The sequence below is a fragment of the Lonchura striata genome, chromosome 14 (assembly GCF_050655825.1).
Source record: "Lonchura striata isolate lonStrDom1 chromosome 14, ASM5065582v1, whole genome shotgun sequence".
In the NCBI taxonomy this organism is placed as follows: Eukaryota; Metazoa; Chordata; class Aves; order Passeriformes; family Estrildidae; genus Lonchura; species Lonchura striata.
This window is the reverse complement of record NC_140716.1, coordinates 7,294,279-7,310,232: the sequence shown is the minus strand read 5'-3', so window position 1 is coordinate 7,310,232 and position 15,954 is coordinate 7,294,279. Positions and strand designations below refer to the sequence as shown.

Sequence of the window (15,954 nt, the reverse complement as noted above, 5' to 3'; positions counted from 1 at the left end):
GAGTTACAAAAAAGGTCACACCCAAAAGGCAGCTGTAATGCTTTTATTATTTTAGGATTCTGTCCAAATATAATACCTAAAATACATCTCAGAAAAGACTCAAACATTACAGCAGGCATGAGGTGGAGTAAGATTAAAACAACACCACTATGAAGGGAACGGGCTCACTTGAGTAGCTTCATCACAGAGCTGAAAGGTGCCAGGTTCTCACAGGACTTCATCCACTTCTGCACGTTGGCCGGGGCGGCGTTGGCAGCGCCCGTCTGCTGCAGCGCGCACCACGCCACCACGTCGGCCAGCGTCAGTTCATTGCCCACCAGCCACGAGCTCTTGCCCAGGGCAGCATTCATGGAGCGCAGCACTGCTCCCCTCTCCTTGCTGCTGCCTTCTTTCAGCTGGAAGATGGCCGTGTCCACCCAGCTGTCGATCAGAGTTGAGGTAACTGCATTGTACTTCTGCCCAAACAGGGAAAAGAGAAATCGAGCGATATTCCCCTCTCCTTCTATGGGACACATGGTTTGAATGCTAAACTTCATCTGGGGCTTGGGAACTGAAATTAACAAAAAAAAACCAAAACAGTGAATCCAACATAGTAAAGAAATTAACTAGAACAGTAATTCCACTATGAACATTGTGATGCCAGCATCACTGTTAATATCATTAACCTGATGAACAATTTTCAGTCTTGTGGGATAAAGAGATCACTTTTTGAAAAATTTAGCCAAATCTCCTCCATAATTTCTCTTCTAGTTACCTTATTTGTAGAAACTAAAAAACATTTAAAAAAACCCTCAAAACCTACTAAGGGTACAAACAACCCTGTCAATGCCACATGCATTTTAACAGCAGTAACTGTGAACAAGAATCTTCCTTTTCTGGCCCAGCATGGTTCACAGCTATGAAAAGGGAACAAAAATGTTTCCTGCTTCTTCATATCCATCATATGTCAGCACAGGGACACCGAAGCAAGGTTTTATAGCACAAGTTTCATTTTCTCATCTATTGTAAAATATTGATCTACAAATTTCATTCTTACCATCCTTCCAAATCAGAGTAAAGCCCAACTGATACTCATGACGTGGCTGTTGCTTAGTCTGCTCTCCAAAGCATTTCAAGAGGTTTTCTGGCACACTTTTCACTGATGAATGTGTGTGAACAGCTGATAATATTTTGTACCGTTCACAAAGCAGACTGTGTATCACTAACAGTGACAGTGGAGGTAGAGAAGGATTTGCATTGATGACAACATCTTTCAGGGCTCCATAATCCTGAATGGAAAGTAAAACATTCAGCAGGTAAGACACATTCCATATCATACTCATAATTATTGCTTTCATTTGACACCAAAATGTACATAGTCATGCATGTGTATATGTGAAATTCTAATAGTATTAATAAGTAAATAAATTCAAGCTTGGACATTTAAAACTTTTGTAAACCTTTAAACATCTTCCTTCCTTACCATGTAGTGAAAGGGTATGACAGGTAAATTGTACTTCAAGATGAAGCCAATGTTTAAGTTTCTAGTTTAGTAGCAAACAAAAAACCAACTGTTGAAATTTAAAAATTAACTATTCTCGCTTGAAATTATATCCAAATGAGCATACATAGAACCAGTATTTATAAGTGTTTGTATATATAATCTGGATGGCCAAAATTAAATGGCAATTTTAGGTTGTGTATTGAGTTACGAGTGTCCCAGGTTTTAATGCCCCCTTCCAGCCCTGAAAATGGAAATGTAGAGAAAGTACCTGCCACTGTAACTGCTCAACAAAACTTACCTTTCCAAGCATCAGATCTAAATCTGCTCCATTTGTTGCCAAAGGAGAAAATTCATCAGTTTGAATGATATTTGTTACATCAAAGTCAGCATCAGGGGTTTGTATCATCTTGGAGAGCCCATCCACAGCACTCTTCAGTTCATACAAGCGCTTCAGAATCTCCTCCTGGCGGCATTCAAGTGCTTGAAGTGATGGGTCAACTTCTTCCTACAGGAGAAGAGTAAACACATAAACATTCACTCAGCTTAGTGTCAAAATAGTCCACAGCTCCCTTAACATTAAGTTTTGAAAGACTAAACACCTTCAATTAGCCAAACCATTGTGAATATCATGGGCTTATGTCTATCAGTAGTCTCTTGCCTGTATGAGTGTGGTGAGATGGTGTATTTAATAAAGTCCTGAAATCCTCCTGCTTAATAGATTCTTTTAAACCAATTGTTACAGCAAATTTTAACACAGTCAAAATCAGACAAAGAGTTGGCAGTGAAGTGCTGAACAATGACTGAAAAATCAAAGACAGCTTGTCAGGTTCTTGTCAGCCCAGGAGAGCAAAATGAGTAAGTTTGCGGTACAGCGGCCAAACAATAAACTTTTTGACAAATCAGGCAGTTAATTAAAAGCCCTGCAGCTTTTGATGGATGGTATATTGTGTGATTCAGTCTTTGTTTCAGAGAATATAAATTATAGTGAAAAAAAAAAACAGACCATGGGCTTCATTACATGTTAATACCAATACAGGTTTTTATCTGAATTACCTCACAAATATCTCATCTTACAATCTCTTTTAAAAGAAGATGAAAAACATATGCAGATTTTAAGTCTACAAGCTTAAAATAGCATTAAAGAAAAAATTTCAAATAGCCTACTTCTAAACATCCTGAATAAGGATTAAACAAACCCAAACTATCATGGATAAAGAGAAAAACAAAGTAGCAAAGCAAAATCTTTATATCCACTTAATATTCTTAAAGATAAGACAAGGGAAGACCTCTTAAGTGACCATTATTTAGTTAGCACACAATTCCATACTTTGCAATGGGAAGGTATTTCGTTTGCATTCCTGTTAATTCTGACCCAAAGTTACTCCTACTGAGTATCTCCACCATCAGCCTGGGTGAGGGCACAGCAAATCCACGATGGCATCAAGCTAAAACTGGCCACAAGCAGCCTGTGAGAATTCCATGTATTCCTGGCACTGGAGAGGCTGCTCAACTAGACCTATGTAACACAGTACTTGGCATTTTTGTCTTATTTAAGGCAAAAGAGAGCGAGACTGGGAACTGAGGGTGTGTAGCTGGCTGAACGCCGAGCTGAGCCGGCAGAGCGATGATGCAGCAGGACGGAACGAGGCCTGCTGGGCACTCCCGGGGCTGGCAGGGAGCTCGGCACGGCCATTCAAACATCGAAACCGCGACAGCGACCCGCGCGAGAGCCCGGAAAGGTCAAAATGAGGACTACTGAAGGCTTTAAAAACGTTACGGATAAATTCCTGGAAACGCTGATTTCATTTAACCCTCGGACGCGCCGCTTACGCCGAGGCGAAGCCAGGTCCCCTCCTGCGGGCTGAGGCGGTGGGAATCGGCCCGTGAACTCTCCGGTAACGGGAGCTCCTCCCGGTCCCTCACAGGGGCTGGGGCTCTCACCGGAGAGAAGGAATACCGCCCGGCGGCCGCATGCCCGGCCGAGCACCGCGGGCCAAGCAGGTCCTCGCACCCACCCCTCGCTCCTACCTGCGGCGCGGCGGTGCCGTGGGCGCGGTGCAGGTTGGGCAGGGCGTACATGCAGCTGGGCAGGTGCTCGGCCAGCACCCCCGCGCTGTGCAGCGGCCGCACCTTGTACATCGCGGGCATGGCGGCCGCGCCGCGCCGCGCGCCCGTCCGCCGCCGCCGGCCCGCCCACCCCCGCGCCCATTGGCGGAGCGGCGCCTTACTGACGCGCGCGGCAGCCAATGGGCTACGGGCTCGCCCGCCCGCCCTCCTGCCATTGGCCGGCGTTGAGCGGCGGAGCGCGTCCCCACAGGCCGGTCCGTGGGGGCGGGCGCGCTCCCGGGGCGGGGGCTGAGGGGAGCGCGGCGCGTCCCGCCCCGCCGGGGCCCCGATGGAGGCGGCTGCGCCCTGGTGAGTGTGTGCGCCGGTCCAGGCCCCCGCCTTCGCACCCCCCGCCCAGACCGCTTTGCTCCGCTCACGGCAGCCGCGCTCCTCGCACGGGCCGTACCCCGGCTGCTGGCGCGGTTCCGGCTTGCCCCGGTTCCCGCCTCCCCTCCCGCTCGTGTGGGGAAGCCTGAGCGGGGTTTGCTGCCCCTCTCACCGCCGTGCTTTCTGTCCTTCTCTCCCCAGCCCGCAGCCCGCCGGGGCCATCCGGCCCATCGACCGCGGCTCTGTCCATCGCATCTGCTCGGGGCAGGTCGTGCTGAGCCTCGGCACGGCCGTGAAAGAGCTGGTGGAAAACAGCCTGGATGCCGGAGCTACCAACATCGGTAACTCTTCCTCGAATTTCATAACTTTTCATCGGCTTCTAAAGCACGTCCTTCTCCTCAAAACCGAGTGCATGTTAACAAATCTAGGCAAATACTCTGTTTGGGCCAAGCATCTTTGCAGTGATTTTACAGCTCAGGTTAATAAAACATTCTGATCCACAGACTCCAGCTGCGTTCCTAGCAGCATGTGAAATCGTGTTATTTGATTTCTAGCCCCTTTGGCCACTAAAAATATGTATGGCCACCACTATGCAGCAGTGGTCATCAGGCTGTGCCAGCCAGTGGCCTTGGGCTAGCGCAGGGTCAAGGCAGGGCTGGTTTCCAGAGCTCCCAGGATGGTGGCTGGGATAACTGGGAAAACCTCTGTTCAGGCAGAAGTTCAATGAAGCTGAATTACCTGGAACTACAGACTGGTTTGCATTAGATTGACCTAACTTTTGACAGCTATCAGATTTCTTTTATTTTCTGTTATTACTCAATTTTGACATGGAAAGCTGTTACTCAAAAAATTGACTTCAAGTGCAAAATTGATACCGTGTCTGAACATAAAGAATTAAAATACTTTATGACTCAATTTTGTAGATATAAAACTTAAAGATCATGGGGCAGAACTGATAGAAGTTTCAGATAATGGAGTTGGAGTGGAAGAAGAAAACTTTGAAGGCTTGAGTAAGTTGAATTTTTTTCATAATTTAGGTGTGGGCATTTAGTTTAATCATATTTAATAGACGCTTGGCTTTTGCATGATGTGTGTGTTACGTGCAAGACTTGAGCAATACTAGAATGATCTGTAGTGCTCTTGTGGTTATAGTTCTTGTAACTCAGAAAGAGTCTTTGGTTTCTTTGCTTATTTAAGTGGCACAAGCAATACAAATAATCACAGAGGTGGAAATCTTATAAAAGTCCCTGTGGATTAATTAATGTTTAATCATTGGACATTGTTGAAGGAATTGAGTTGTGTGGAAAGGTGAATTATAAGGGAGCTGACATTGCCCTGACTGTCAAACTTCCCATTTGCTAGTGATGAATTGCACAAAATGGGAGCAGAAAGAATACTGTCTGATTAATCCAGCTAGCCACAGCAGTAGAAATACTGGCATTTCTTTTTTGATAAAACAACTAGGAATCTTTTCCCCACAGAGTATCACTCAGTAACTTTGGTGTTCACTGTATGTTTTTGGTTCATCAGAAACTCAATCTGCTGCTGTTCCAGCACAGTGAAAGTTCAGGGGTGCTGCTGCTAGGGCAGCTTGTTACCTGGTGACTGATGCTGCACTGATGGTGTGGATTGAGTGCTTCTCAGCTGTTGTGGTGGTCTGGACTTGTGCTTGTCCACCATGCACAAAGCAGGCTGCAGCTGTTTTCTGGCAGGACAAAATCTGTAGCAGGTCCAGCCAGCAGCAGAGGTAGGTACTGTGTCCTGCTCTGAGGCATCTTGTAGAGCTTCTACCAGTAATGCTGAATAAATCTGTGATGTAAGTGTGAAATAGGTGCATCTGAGGATTTTAAAGAGATCTTGTTTATAGAAAAAAGGGAAAGCAAGCACTATTTTGTCTTTAATCGTTATTTAAGATACAGTGAATAATACAGAAGGTGTTTTGCTTCTTGATATGCATACAGAATCTACTTGCATAGACCAGTGTTGCTTTGAAGTGAAATATATATTTGAAATATCTTTTTCCAGCTCTGAAACATTACACATCAAAGATACAAGATTTTTCTGATCTAATACATGTTGAAACATTTGGGTTTCGAGGTGAAGCTTTGAGTTCACTGTGTGCATTAAGGTAATTAATATTATTTATTAGTAGTAGGAACTTACTATATGCACGAAAACACAGCACCCTTTCAGTTTACCATTATTGATCAAGTGGGGCTTTGGAAACTTGCAGTTCCTTACTGTTAGATCAGTTTTGAGCAATAGATTGCATGACATCCTGAGTCATTTCCAACCAAAATTATTCTGTTATTCTAAGCACCTAATTGGTCATTTTATATACAGAATTTAGTGTTCCTTAAGTATGCGGATCTTTACAGCGTGAGATTGTGTATTTGCATGAGTATTTGATCCTCTGATGTAAAACACTGTAATATTTAAGTGTTGGATGTTAAGTTGTAACTGATTAAAGCTGTACTTAAATTTCTTTCAGACCAACTATACATTTTAAATCAGCTTTTGTACACAATGCTGCTGGTATCTATTAGACTGAGGAATGTAGTGTGCAGCAAAACTCAATTTTAACGTTGAGCTTTATAAGAGAGGACTGAAAGGGATACAAATAAGAATGTGTAGCTAGGAAAACGTTACACTACTCTAAAGAGCAGGTAGTTCTTAGTTGTTTATGGGGAAGAGTTGTTTTAATAAAATTAATAGTATTGCTGTAGTTTCTATGCTGCTTGTCATGAGGAATAGATAAAATAATATGGTGCTCAGTGAATAATTCTGTTGCCTCTTTCCTCCCACTAGTGATGTTACCATTTTCACCTGTCATAAGTCAGCAAAGGTTGGGACTCGTTTGGTGTTTGATCACAATGGCAGAATTACTCAGAAGACTCCTTTGCCACGACAGCAGGGAACAACTGTCAGCATCCAGCAGCTGTTTTATACGTTACCAGTGCGGCATAAAGAGTTCCAAAGAAACATCAAAAAGGTAAGGTCAGAAATGTTCAATTTAAAGGAGTGTCATCCCCCAGTATTTAATCACTGCTAAATGAAACTCAGTTCTCTGTAGAATGCACTGATTACAGACTATTTCATGCTTGTCTTACATCTTAATCAAATAGGAAAAGTCTTCTCGTATGCTTTTCTCTTCTGCTTTGCAATATTTGGGTTTAAAGATACATTCTCAGATTCTCAGATTTGGAAGAGAATCCATATCATGATCACTTATCTGCATTTTAAAACCAGGGACTACTGTGTTGTGACTAAATATCAGTCTTGTAAACATCCGGTTTATTTTTAAAGTACTATTTATCTTTTTTTTTTTTTTTAAATTTAGTTTGTAAAGATTTTAAGGATGAAACTCCCCTCCTTTGTTTCCTGCAGATACTGAATGCTTTGTTTATACATTTGTGTTTTAAAAAGAGACATTTCCTATAAATATGAACTTTCTTTTTCCTTTAATAGGAATATGCAAAAATGGTCCAGCTGTTACAGGCCTACTGTATTGTTTCCAAAGGAGTGCGGATTAACTGCACTAACCAAGTTGGCCAGGGGAAAAAAAGCTGTGTGATATCCACTGCTGGAAGTCCCAGTTTAAAGGAGAACATTGGAGCAGTATTTGGACAAAAACAGGTATTGCTTTTATTATTGAAAAGAGAGAGGATGTAGCTGTACAGAGGGATTTTTAATTCCTGGTGAGGTGTGAGAGGCTGGAGTGTTGGCCTGCAGCATGCTCTACAGGCTGACAGAGGAGAGACACCACAGCCTCTGCAGGCTCCCAAAGTCCTGGTTCTGCTCACAGATGTTTTATGAAGGGAAATTATTTAGGGGATGGGTTATGGCTTAATATCTCTCTGAAACCAGTTTTAAAGAGTTGTGTCAGCAAATGGACTGTGTGTCACAAGAACAAGCAATTAAAAAAATCCTTAAAATGCTGTGATGTGAAAGTCTTAACAGGAGAACAGAAAATGGAGTGTATCCACTTTTGAAAGCTCTTTCTATGAAACTTAAGTTTTATTCTGAATAACCTTTAAATGGGATTGCAGTCAGCCCCTGTAAAGCTGTAGACTGTGATGCTTTCTAAGGAATAGCCATAAAAATAATTGTTATTTTCTAGATGAGAGCAGAGATGAAAAAAAGCTCAAAAACATCCTTCCTACAACTGTATATTACAGTCATCAGAAATATTGAGTGGTTGATAGCTGCTGGCTGTTGATAAACAATTTTTCCCTCCACAGTGCCCATACAGAGATCTCAGACCCTGTTCATGCTGTGGCTGAAAGATGAGAGGGAAGATGTTACTTTGTCTTCCCATGTGTGGCACCAAGCATAGTTGAAAATTGAGTGTTATCTGAATAGGATGTTTAGCTTATAGCTTATAGCCTGTTTTTTATTGTTTTTTAAGTATTGAATGCTTAAATTGATAGAAGCTGCTTTAATGGCAGAAAAATAGTAGTGGCATGACTGGGAAAATGTTTCTGGTAAACATAACTGTTCTTAGGGAGCTTGTGATTCAAATAACACATTTTCTAATAGTTTTATTGTCCTTTCAAAAGAAAAGGACTATTACTCTTTTTGCCTTTTATTTTAGCATCAAACTTGTTTAGGTCAATTATATGTCAAACTGTCAATCATTTTGTTGTTCTGCTTGTGTACATTTAATGTAAGGGTCTGTGAAATAACTAAAGCACACATTGTGATATCAAAGAATGAGAACAGGCATTTCTTAGAGGCATTTTTCTGTTATCAATCAATAGTGCTATTATCTTCTAGTAGGTTTGGATATTTTAAGTGTTTGTCTTGGTCAGCTCTTGGTCAGCCAAAACCCAGCATTTTTCTCAAATAAATTTTAAGGCTAATAAATTACAATAAAATAGAAGGGAAAAATCTATATAGGTTTGATGTTTCACTTCCTTCCCTTTTTTTTGCAGTTGCAGAGCCTTATTCCTTTTGTTCAGCTTCCTCCAAGTGAAGCAGTTTGTGAAGAATATGGACTCAACCCTGCTGACATGCCACAAAATCTTTATAGGTAATTAGGAAAGTACAAACCACTGCTGCGTGTGGCACTTTACCATAAACCAAAGTTTAAGAAAGTAAAAAAATAAAAAGGTGTGATTTATTGAAAAGAGCCACAAATAACATAGGAGATATTGGGATGCAATTTTATAGTAGCCTTTGTCAGACAAGGAATTGGGAGAGGAAATGTGTATTTACATATTCACTGATGCTGTATAATATTACTTCCTTAAACCCCTTATAAAATACATTCCCCTTAAACACGCCTTTCTCATCCATTTTCCCTTACTCTTACATTATTTATCCAACAGTATTAGTGGCTTCATTTCTCGTTGTGATCATGGTGTTGGAAGGAGCACGACAGACAGACAGTTCTTCTTTATCAACCAACGTCCCTGCGATCCAGCCAAGGTCAGGCTGTTTTTCTGTCATCAGCCCCACTAACTCAATATTCTCTGAAAACCTCAGGACTAGTTGCTCATGTGTATGTTTGTTTCTTGGTTGTAGAAGTTCCTCTGTCTCAAGTCTCTGTCTTGGTTGTTTCTATTTGATTGAACAAGATCTTAATCATACAATAGGTGTGCTAGTACATTAATTAATATACACTGGTGCGAAGTGGAAGATAGTATTTTTGAAGTTTATTGTTTTTTTCTCCTTTTTTGCAGGTTGTCAAGATTGTGAATGAAGTTTATCACTTACACAATAAACACCAGTATCCATTTGTTGTCCTTAATATTGGGGTAGATTCTGGTACGTTCTGAATAATTTTTAGTGACTTTAGTAAAGGCTATTACAATTTATTCTTCAGTGATGTTTGTATTTAGAGAATATTGTCATTTTCATCTGTATGACTTCCTGCACTCTGATGGTTTTTTAATGCTCAGTTGGTGAGGGTAGAATCTATCTGTGGTTCCACTATTTTTCCCCTCCACCTTTTCTGTACTTCTTAAGTGATGTACTGTAGCTTCTTAAGTGATGAGGAAGAGGTCATCTTAAAATACAAGAAAACTTGCATCATGTGTTTGTTTGCTGGGATGTTGAGGTAGTTAAATCTGATTTGCAGACAAAATGGCAAACAAACCAGAACTAATTCTGTGCAATAACGTTACATTTTATTTGTAAAGCAGTTCTTTTTTTTCTTTTTTTTTTTTTTCCCAGAGTGTGTTGACATCAATGTAACTCCTGACAAAAGACAAATTTTACTTCAGGAGGAAAAGTTTTTATTAGCAATTCTAAAGACTTCTCTGATGGAGATGTTTGGTAGTGATGTTAACAAACTGAATGTCAATCAGAAACTACTGGATATTGCAGGTAGGACATAACATGTGGAAGTCTTGAGTATGATATATGGCAGAGAATTAAAGATGGAAAACCATGTTTTTAAAAACCCAAAGAAGAAATGGAAAAAAAAAATAAACCAAAAAATAAAGAAGGACCCTAAGTTATTAAGTGATTGTTATGGAAATGGCACATGCCAGTACAGTAGGATTTACAGTCAACTTTGGGAGCAAAAAATTCACACAGAATGAATTGATAATGCTTGCAAAAGATTTCACCCAAGATACTAAAAGAAACCTATGATTTTTTAATGAAAATGTCTTTGAGAAAGAATGGTTAAGGGGTCATAAATAAAATACGAAAACTAAGTATGAGTTTATTGGATTTTAAACTTTGATTCTTTTATGTTATCTACAGAAGAGCCCCTTCTAATTTTCCTTTTTGCTGATATACAGAATCAGTTGTAGCCTGATTCTGGCTGTTATTTTAAATTAACCTGTAGTAAAATCCTTGTTGGACTGGCAGTTGACGAGGTTGAAGTCCTCTAATGACCTGCAAGTCCCATATACTCTAAGTGCCTATTGTGTCAGCTCCTTAACACTTTACCAGTGGAATTTTATAGTGACCATTAAAGTGTAAGAGTAATTCACTTTTCATTGTGACTCTGTTATTAAACTCCTTTGATAATATAAATAAATGTGCTGATTGGACTGATTACTGTTCCAATTTAAAAAGAGACTACAAATTCTTTCTTAGTAGTGTCATTAATATCTTCAAGATGTAACTGTTTCTGTGTTTGATATTAATGCATTTCAGCCCTATACTCATTGTCTGAAGCTTCAGGACTCCTTTGAGCAATTTGCTATTTTTCTGCCTCTTTTCATTCCTTTTCCTAAAGCACATTGTTTAATTCATGCTTCCAGCTAACTTAGAATCTTGAAATACTCTGTATTCTGATTTCATTAGGTAACTTGAAGAAGACACTTCCTGAAGAGGCAGAAAAGCCTCAGGCAGATGTGCTGTCTGACTCTGAGACTGAAAATCCAAGTGGTGAAGGCAAAAGAATAATGACTCTTGCCAGATTAAGGGAGTCATTCTCTCTCCATCAAGCAGCAGAAAGTAATTTTCAAAGCTCTAAAAAGGTAAAACAGCAGCACGCTTCCCCTAGACAAAGGTTACTCGATACCACTGGGAGTACTGTAAAGATTAAAAAAACTGTCTTGACTAAGAAGGATGAAAGTTGTCAGAAGTTGGACTCAAAGGTGTCAATTCCAAGGAGACACTTGAGCAAATTAGAAGATACTGCAGATTCTGGATTCTGTAGTATTTCTGAGTCAGATGCTGGATGTAGTACACCAGAAGCTGGAAGCTGCATCAATAGTGAAAGTGCAATTAATTCTGAGGAAGAATTCTGTAGCACAGAAGAACAGATGCAGAAGGAATGTCTTAAAACTGCTGGATGCAGTAAGAAGTCACTGGACTGTGATGTTGAGGTCTTGGGCACTGAACCCAAGCTAGATCAAGTGAATGACTGGACTGATCAAAACAAGTTTTCTCAAGAAGCCAGTAGTTGTTCCCTAAGAGTAAAACGTTTTAAAAGCAAAAACTTTAAAAGTGAAGCAGATGTTTTCAAGGCAGGTAAATATCTTGAAGTGAAGAACACTAGTGTTGATGTGCTGGTGGAAGTTCAAAAGAAAATTGTGCCTCTTGAATTCTCTATGAAGGTTTTGGCAGAAAAAGTAAAAAAGGTAATACAGCAACAACAGAAAAATACAGAAACTGAAAATTACAGAAGATTTAAAGCAAAAATTAGTCCTGGGGACAATAAAGTAGCAGAAGATGAATTAAGAAAAGAAATCAGGTATTTATGCTGTCACTTGTTTGATTTATTTTGCTCATTAGTTAAAAAAATTAGTTAAGCAAAAATATAAGACCTGTCTTATGGGTGGAAAAAAGGCTTACATGTATCTGCTAGATTTGGGTCTATTTTTTATTTAATGTCAGAAAAAAAACCTATTTGATGAGTTATTTTACTGACAGAGCAGTTACTTGAACTCCATGCAAACAGAATGTGGAAAAAGACACTAAAAAGACCACAAACATCATTGATTTGTTTTAGTTCAGCCTTGTAAATTGTAGTTCGGTCAGAGAAACACCAAATTTCTTGACAGCACACTGAAAAGACTGCATACCTTATATTTGTCCCTTGTGTGAATGAAATTTGGTGAGACATACCTGGAAAAATAAGTTACATTCAGGTGATCAGGGGACAGTCAGTGTCTTATTATTTGTTAATATTTGGATTTAAAAAATGTGTTAGGAAAATCTTCTAATTGTGAAAAGAAGGCAAATATGTCAGCTGTCTTCAAAACCACAACACCATCTCCAGTGTTACTTACCTGGGCTATTGCCATATTGCCTGCTTCGAATTTTATTATCACAAATGGGGAAAACTTGTCTTAATGATGGATTTTGTTCTGCCAGAAATGGCCTCATAGGTCATTGGCAGATTTACAACATTTATATACTGCTTAAATGAGATTTTTTTTTTTAATTAAAGTGTGTTCTGCAGGGGAGAAACAGAAGTTTTTAAGTTTTACATGTTAACTGATAAGGGTGTAATTTATAATCTCTTTATTTTTTTTCTATACAGTAAAGAAATGTTTGCAAAAATGGAAATCATTGGCCAGTTCAATTTGGGGTTTATAATAGCAAAGTTGAATTCTGATCTTTTCATAATTGACCAACATGCTACTGATGAGAAATACAACTTTGAGATGTTGCAACAACACACTGTTCTCCAAGGTCAGAAGCTGATAGTGTAAGTATTTTCAGTGTTTTAACAATAACATGTTATTAGTTGAATTCAGTGTTTCAGAAGGATATCTCTGATTTATATTTATGTAGCATTTCAAACATTCAGAACACTTGAGACTAAAGTGGTTTTTATATTCTGTGTTTCAAAGAGTCAATCCTTGCATGAAACACAAATTCCAGGGATGCAGTTGTAGCTATGCAGCAAGTCAGTGATCAAACAGATTTCTCGTGGGCTTTCATAGCAAGCCACAGTTTGGTAGGATGTTGGAGACTGGTCCTGCAACAAGGAATGCTGCCCAACTGACTTCATCTGCTGAGTAACACTTGGAAGCAACTGTTCAGTAGTGAGATTTTTTTTTTTAAACACAGCAGAGTGAATAGTTTTACTACAGAGCTCTGTATTAAATATTTCTAGGTTGTTTCTGAAATCTGTCTTTAATGCTTTGCACTGTGTATCTATGCATCACCATTTTTTTTCTTTCTCTCAGGCCTCAAAATCTCAATTTAACAGCAGTAAATGAAACTGTATTGATTGAAAACCTGGAAATATTCAGAAAAAATGGCTTTGATTTTGTCATAAATGAAAATGGTGAGTTTGGACCAGAATTGCTAGAAGTAAAAGAGTTCAAAGGTTTAAACTGATTATGCAAAAATTCTCTTGGCTTTGATCAGAGGATTTGAAATAAAATGCATTATTGTATATGGGATGTTTTTTTTTTAAGACTTATGATTCTGTGGTCTCTTTGCATGATTTAACGGAACAATGTAAATTATTTATCTTGTCAGCTTTTTACAGACGTTTTTGAAGACTGGAGTTACTTTTTGGTTACATGACTGGATGTGCCTTTTCTGGATATGTTACATTAAAATTCTTTTGTTTTATTAGTACACCTGCAGGGATAAATGTGGGGAAGTGGTAAATCTAGTAATTTAAAATATATAGATAGCATTAGTAACTGATTGTCTTTGGTTTTCCTTATGGCTTTGGTAGTGACTTGCTTTGTTCTTTTGAGCAAATTTTGTGATTTGCAAGTTCCTTATTGTTTCCCTTATATAGTGAGGATAATGAAAATGCACAGAGTATGGTACCACTTTGCTTTTTGGGAAGTCACTGCACATTTTTTCCATAGTCTTCATTCCAGAATATCCAAAGGTTTCTTTGGTCTAAAATGCTATTAATTATCAGTCTCTTACCATTGTAAATCCTGAGTGATTCTGTAGTCACATAAACTCAAAAAAGTTTCATAAACCATTTGTTCTTTAGAATGGAAGGGTTTGTTAGAAAGTAGATCTTCCTGCTTTTAAGTTTGCAAACTTATCTTTTTGGTTGATATTAAAAGGATATCTACCATAGTTACCACTTTGGTTAGTTAATTACATCCATCAAAAGATTAAATTTAAACATTAGTATATATGCACATCACATCATATTAACATTTGAAAGTAGTTTCTCAGCTTTTCTCTCAAGAAAATATAATTTCTTATACTTCTGTTTCTTTATTGTCATTGCAAACCTTCCAGCTCCTGTAACTCAAAGAGTGAAATTAGTATCATTGCCAACAAGCAAAAACTGGACTTTTGGTCCACAAGACATAGATGAGCTGATTTTCATGTTGAGCGACTGCCCTGGAGTGATGTGCAGGCCCTCCAGGGTCAGACAGATGTTTGCTTCTCGAGCTTGCAGGAAGTCTGTAAGTACTGTTTGTGCTCAGATAAATAATTAACACATTTCCTGATGTAGTAGAGGTGGCTATATCTGCATGTGTATTGCAGGGCAAATTTATTTACTGCTGAGTGTCAACAGCTAATATCCTTCCTTCTGTTCCTTCTGTTTTTATCTAGTGTAACATGGGAGATATTTCTGCTAGTTTTTTATTTTGTTCCAAACTAATGGGTTCATGAACCCAGTGTTAGCTGGGTTTTGTCTTCTGATTGTCTGGTAGGTGTTTTTTATTTTTAATGCCTTGTACAGAATTTATTATAGTAGCTGAAGTATTGCTCTGGTCTGTGTCTGCTGGCAAAAGGAAAAAGGAGAGAATTAATTTATTTTCCTTTGCTTGCAGGTGATGATTGGAACTGCACTGAATGTTCAGGAAATGAGAAAACTGATCACCCATATGGGTGAGATTGAGCATCCCTGGAACTGCCCCCATGGAAGGCCTACTATGAGACACGTAGTCAGTTTGGACTTGATTTCACCACAATAAGTCAGTGTTTGCTTATTACCATTTTAAATTTTAATTCTTGGCAATATTTGGAGCTTTTATCATGATTCTCTTATTTTGAATAAAAAAGTTTTAGGCAGTCTTCAAGCTGAAAGCAAGAGCACTTGGAGGCATTCAGCAGGGTTTCCTTGTTATGCCTGTCAAGTCATCAATACCAACATCCTGGAATTCATGTAAATAACTTCTCTCTTATTGCAGTTTAGTGTATGTTGTACTTCTTTGAGCAGCAATCAAAACTTTTATAAAATAAATACATTTATATATAAAGATAAGGAGTAGCTGAACCTCATTTATAGCAAATACACTGATTCTGAAAATGAAGTGGAATGTGGATTCAAGTCCCTGGCAACGCCATAAACCAAGTATTAGTTTTCAATGTTTATGCATCATATATATGATAATTTTAAAGAAAATGGAAATGGTACACAAGTTAAAATATTTTTTTCTTATACCAAAGCCAGATTTTGCTAGATAATGACATGGAGCTTAAATGTTGCATTTAATGATTAATCTCCTGTTATCTGTGTTTAAGTCTTGAATAGAATAATTAGTCTGGCATCATTACTTTTCATTATTATTGTCCCCTTCCAAATTCCAAACTTGTTTTTCAAGAACAGGGATTCTTTTTCTGATAAAGAATGGGGAAAATAGCTGTTTCATTAGGGCTGATCAGGTCAGTCCAAATTCTATCTCAGTACA

At 38.9% G+C, this 15,954-nt stretch overlaps 2 protein-coding genes across 2 annotated transcripts; one reads left to right on the top strand and one right to left on the bottom strand.

Moving 5' to 3' along the window:
* Positions 1-28: 28 nt before the first annotated feature.
* On the bottom strand, positions 29-3,666 carry AIMP2 (aminoacyl tRNA synthetase complex interacting multifunctional protein 2). The gene is made up of 4 exons (XM_021539754.4): positions 3,512-3,666; positions 1,782-1,988; positions 1,037-1,268; positions 29-550 (listed from the first exon to the last, which is right to left on the bottom strand). Exons 1-4 carry the CDS (start codon positions 3,629-3,631, stop codon positions 165-167), a joined length of 945 nt encoding a protein of 314 aa, XP_021395429.3. The 5' UTR covers positions 3,632-3,666; the 3' UTR covers positions 29-164.
* Positions 3,667-3,782: 116 nt separating this feature from the next.
* PMS2 (PMS1 homolog 2, mismatch repair system component) lies at positions 3,783-15,527 on the top strand. Its single transcript, XM_021539748.3, has 15 exons — positions 3,783-3,898; positions 4,118-4,257; positions 4,840-4,926; positions 5,942-6,044; positions 6,725-6,908; positions 7,385-7,552; positions 8,851-8,948; positions 9,247-9,346; positions 9,601-9,685; positions 10,094-10,246; positions 11,180-12,074; positions 12,867-13,034; positions 13,519-13,619; positions 14,552-14,721; positions 15,094-15,527. Exons 1-15 carry the CDS (start codon positions 3,879-3,881, stop codon positions 15,235-15,237), a joined length of 2,616 nt encoding a protein of 871 aa, XP_021395423.3. The 5' UTR covers positions 3,783-3,878; the 3' UTR covers positions 15,238-15,527.
* The last annotated feature ends 427 nt before the right edge of the window (positions 15,528-15,954 follow it).

Coding starts and splice junctions, on each gene's coding strand:
- AIMP2 (XM_021539754.4), bottom strand. CDS start 3,631: ATGCCCGCGATGTACAAGGTGCGGCCGCTGCACAGCGCGGGGGTGCTG. Junction 1,989..3,511: donor ACGGCACCGCCGCGCCGCAG/GTAGGAGCGAGG, acceptor CTTCTCCTGTAG/GAAGAAGTTGACCCATCACT. Junction 1,269..1,781: donor TAGATCTGATGCTTGGAAAG/GTAAGTTTTGTT, acceptor CTTTCCATTCAG/GATTATGGAGCCCTGAAAGA.
- PMS2 (XM_021539748.3), top strand. CDS start 3,879: ATGGAGGCGGCTGCGCCCTG. Junction 3,899..4,117: donor ATGGAGGCGGCTGCGCCCTG/GTGAGTGTGTGC, acceptor TTCTCTCCCCAG/CCCGCAGCCCGCCGGGGCCA. Junction 12,075..12,866: donor GAATTAAGAAAAGAAATCAG/GTATTTATGCTG, acceptor TTTTCTATACAG/TAAAGAAATGTTTGCAAAAA.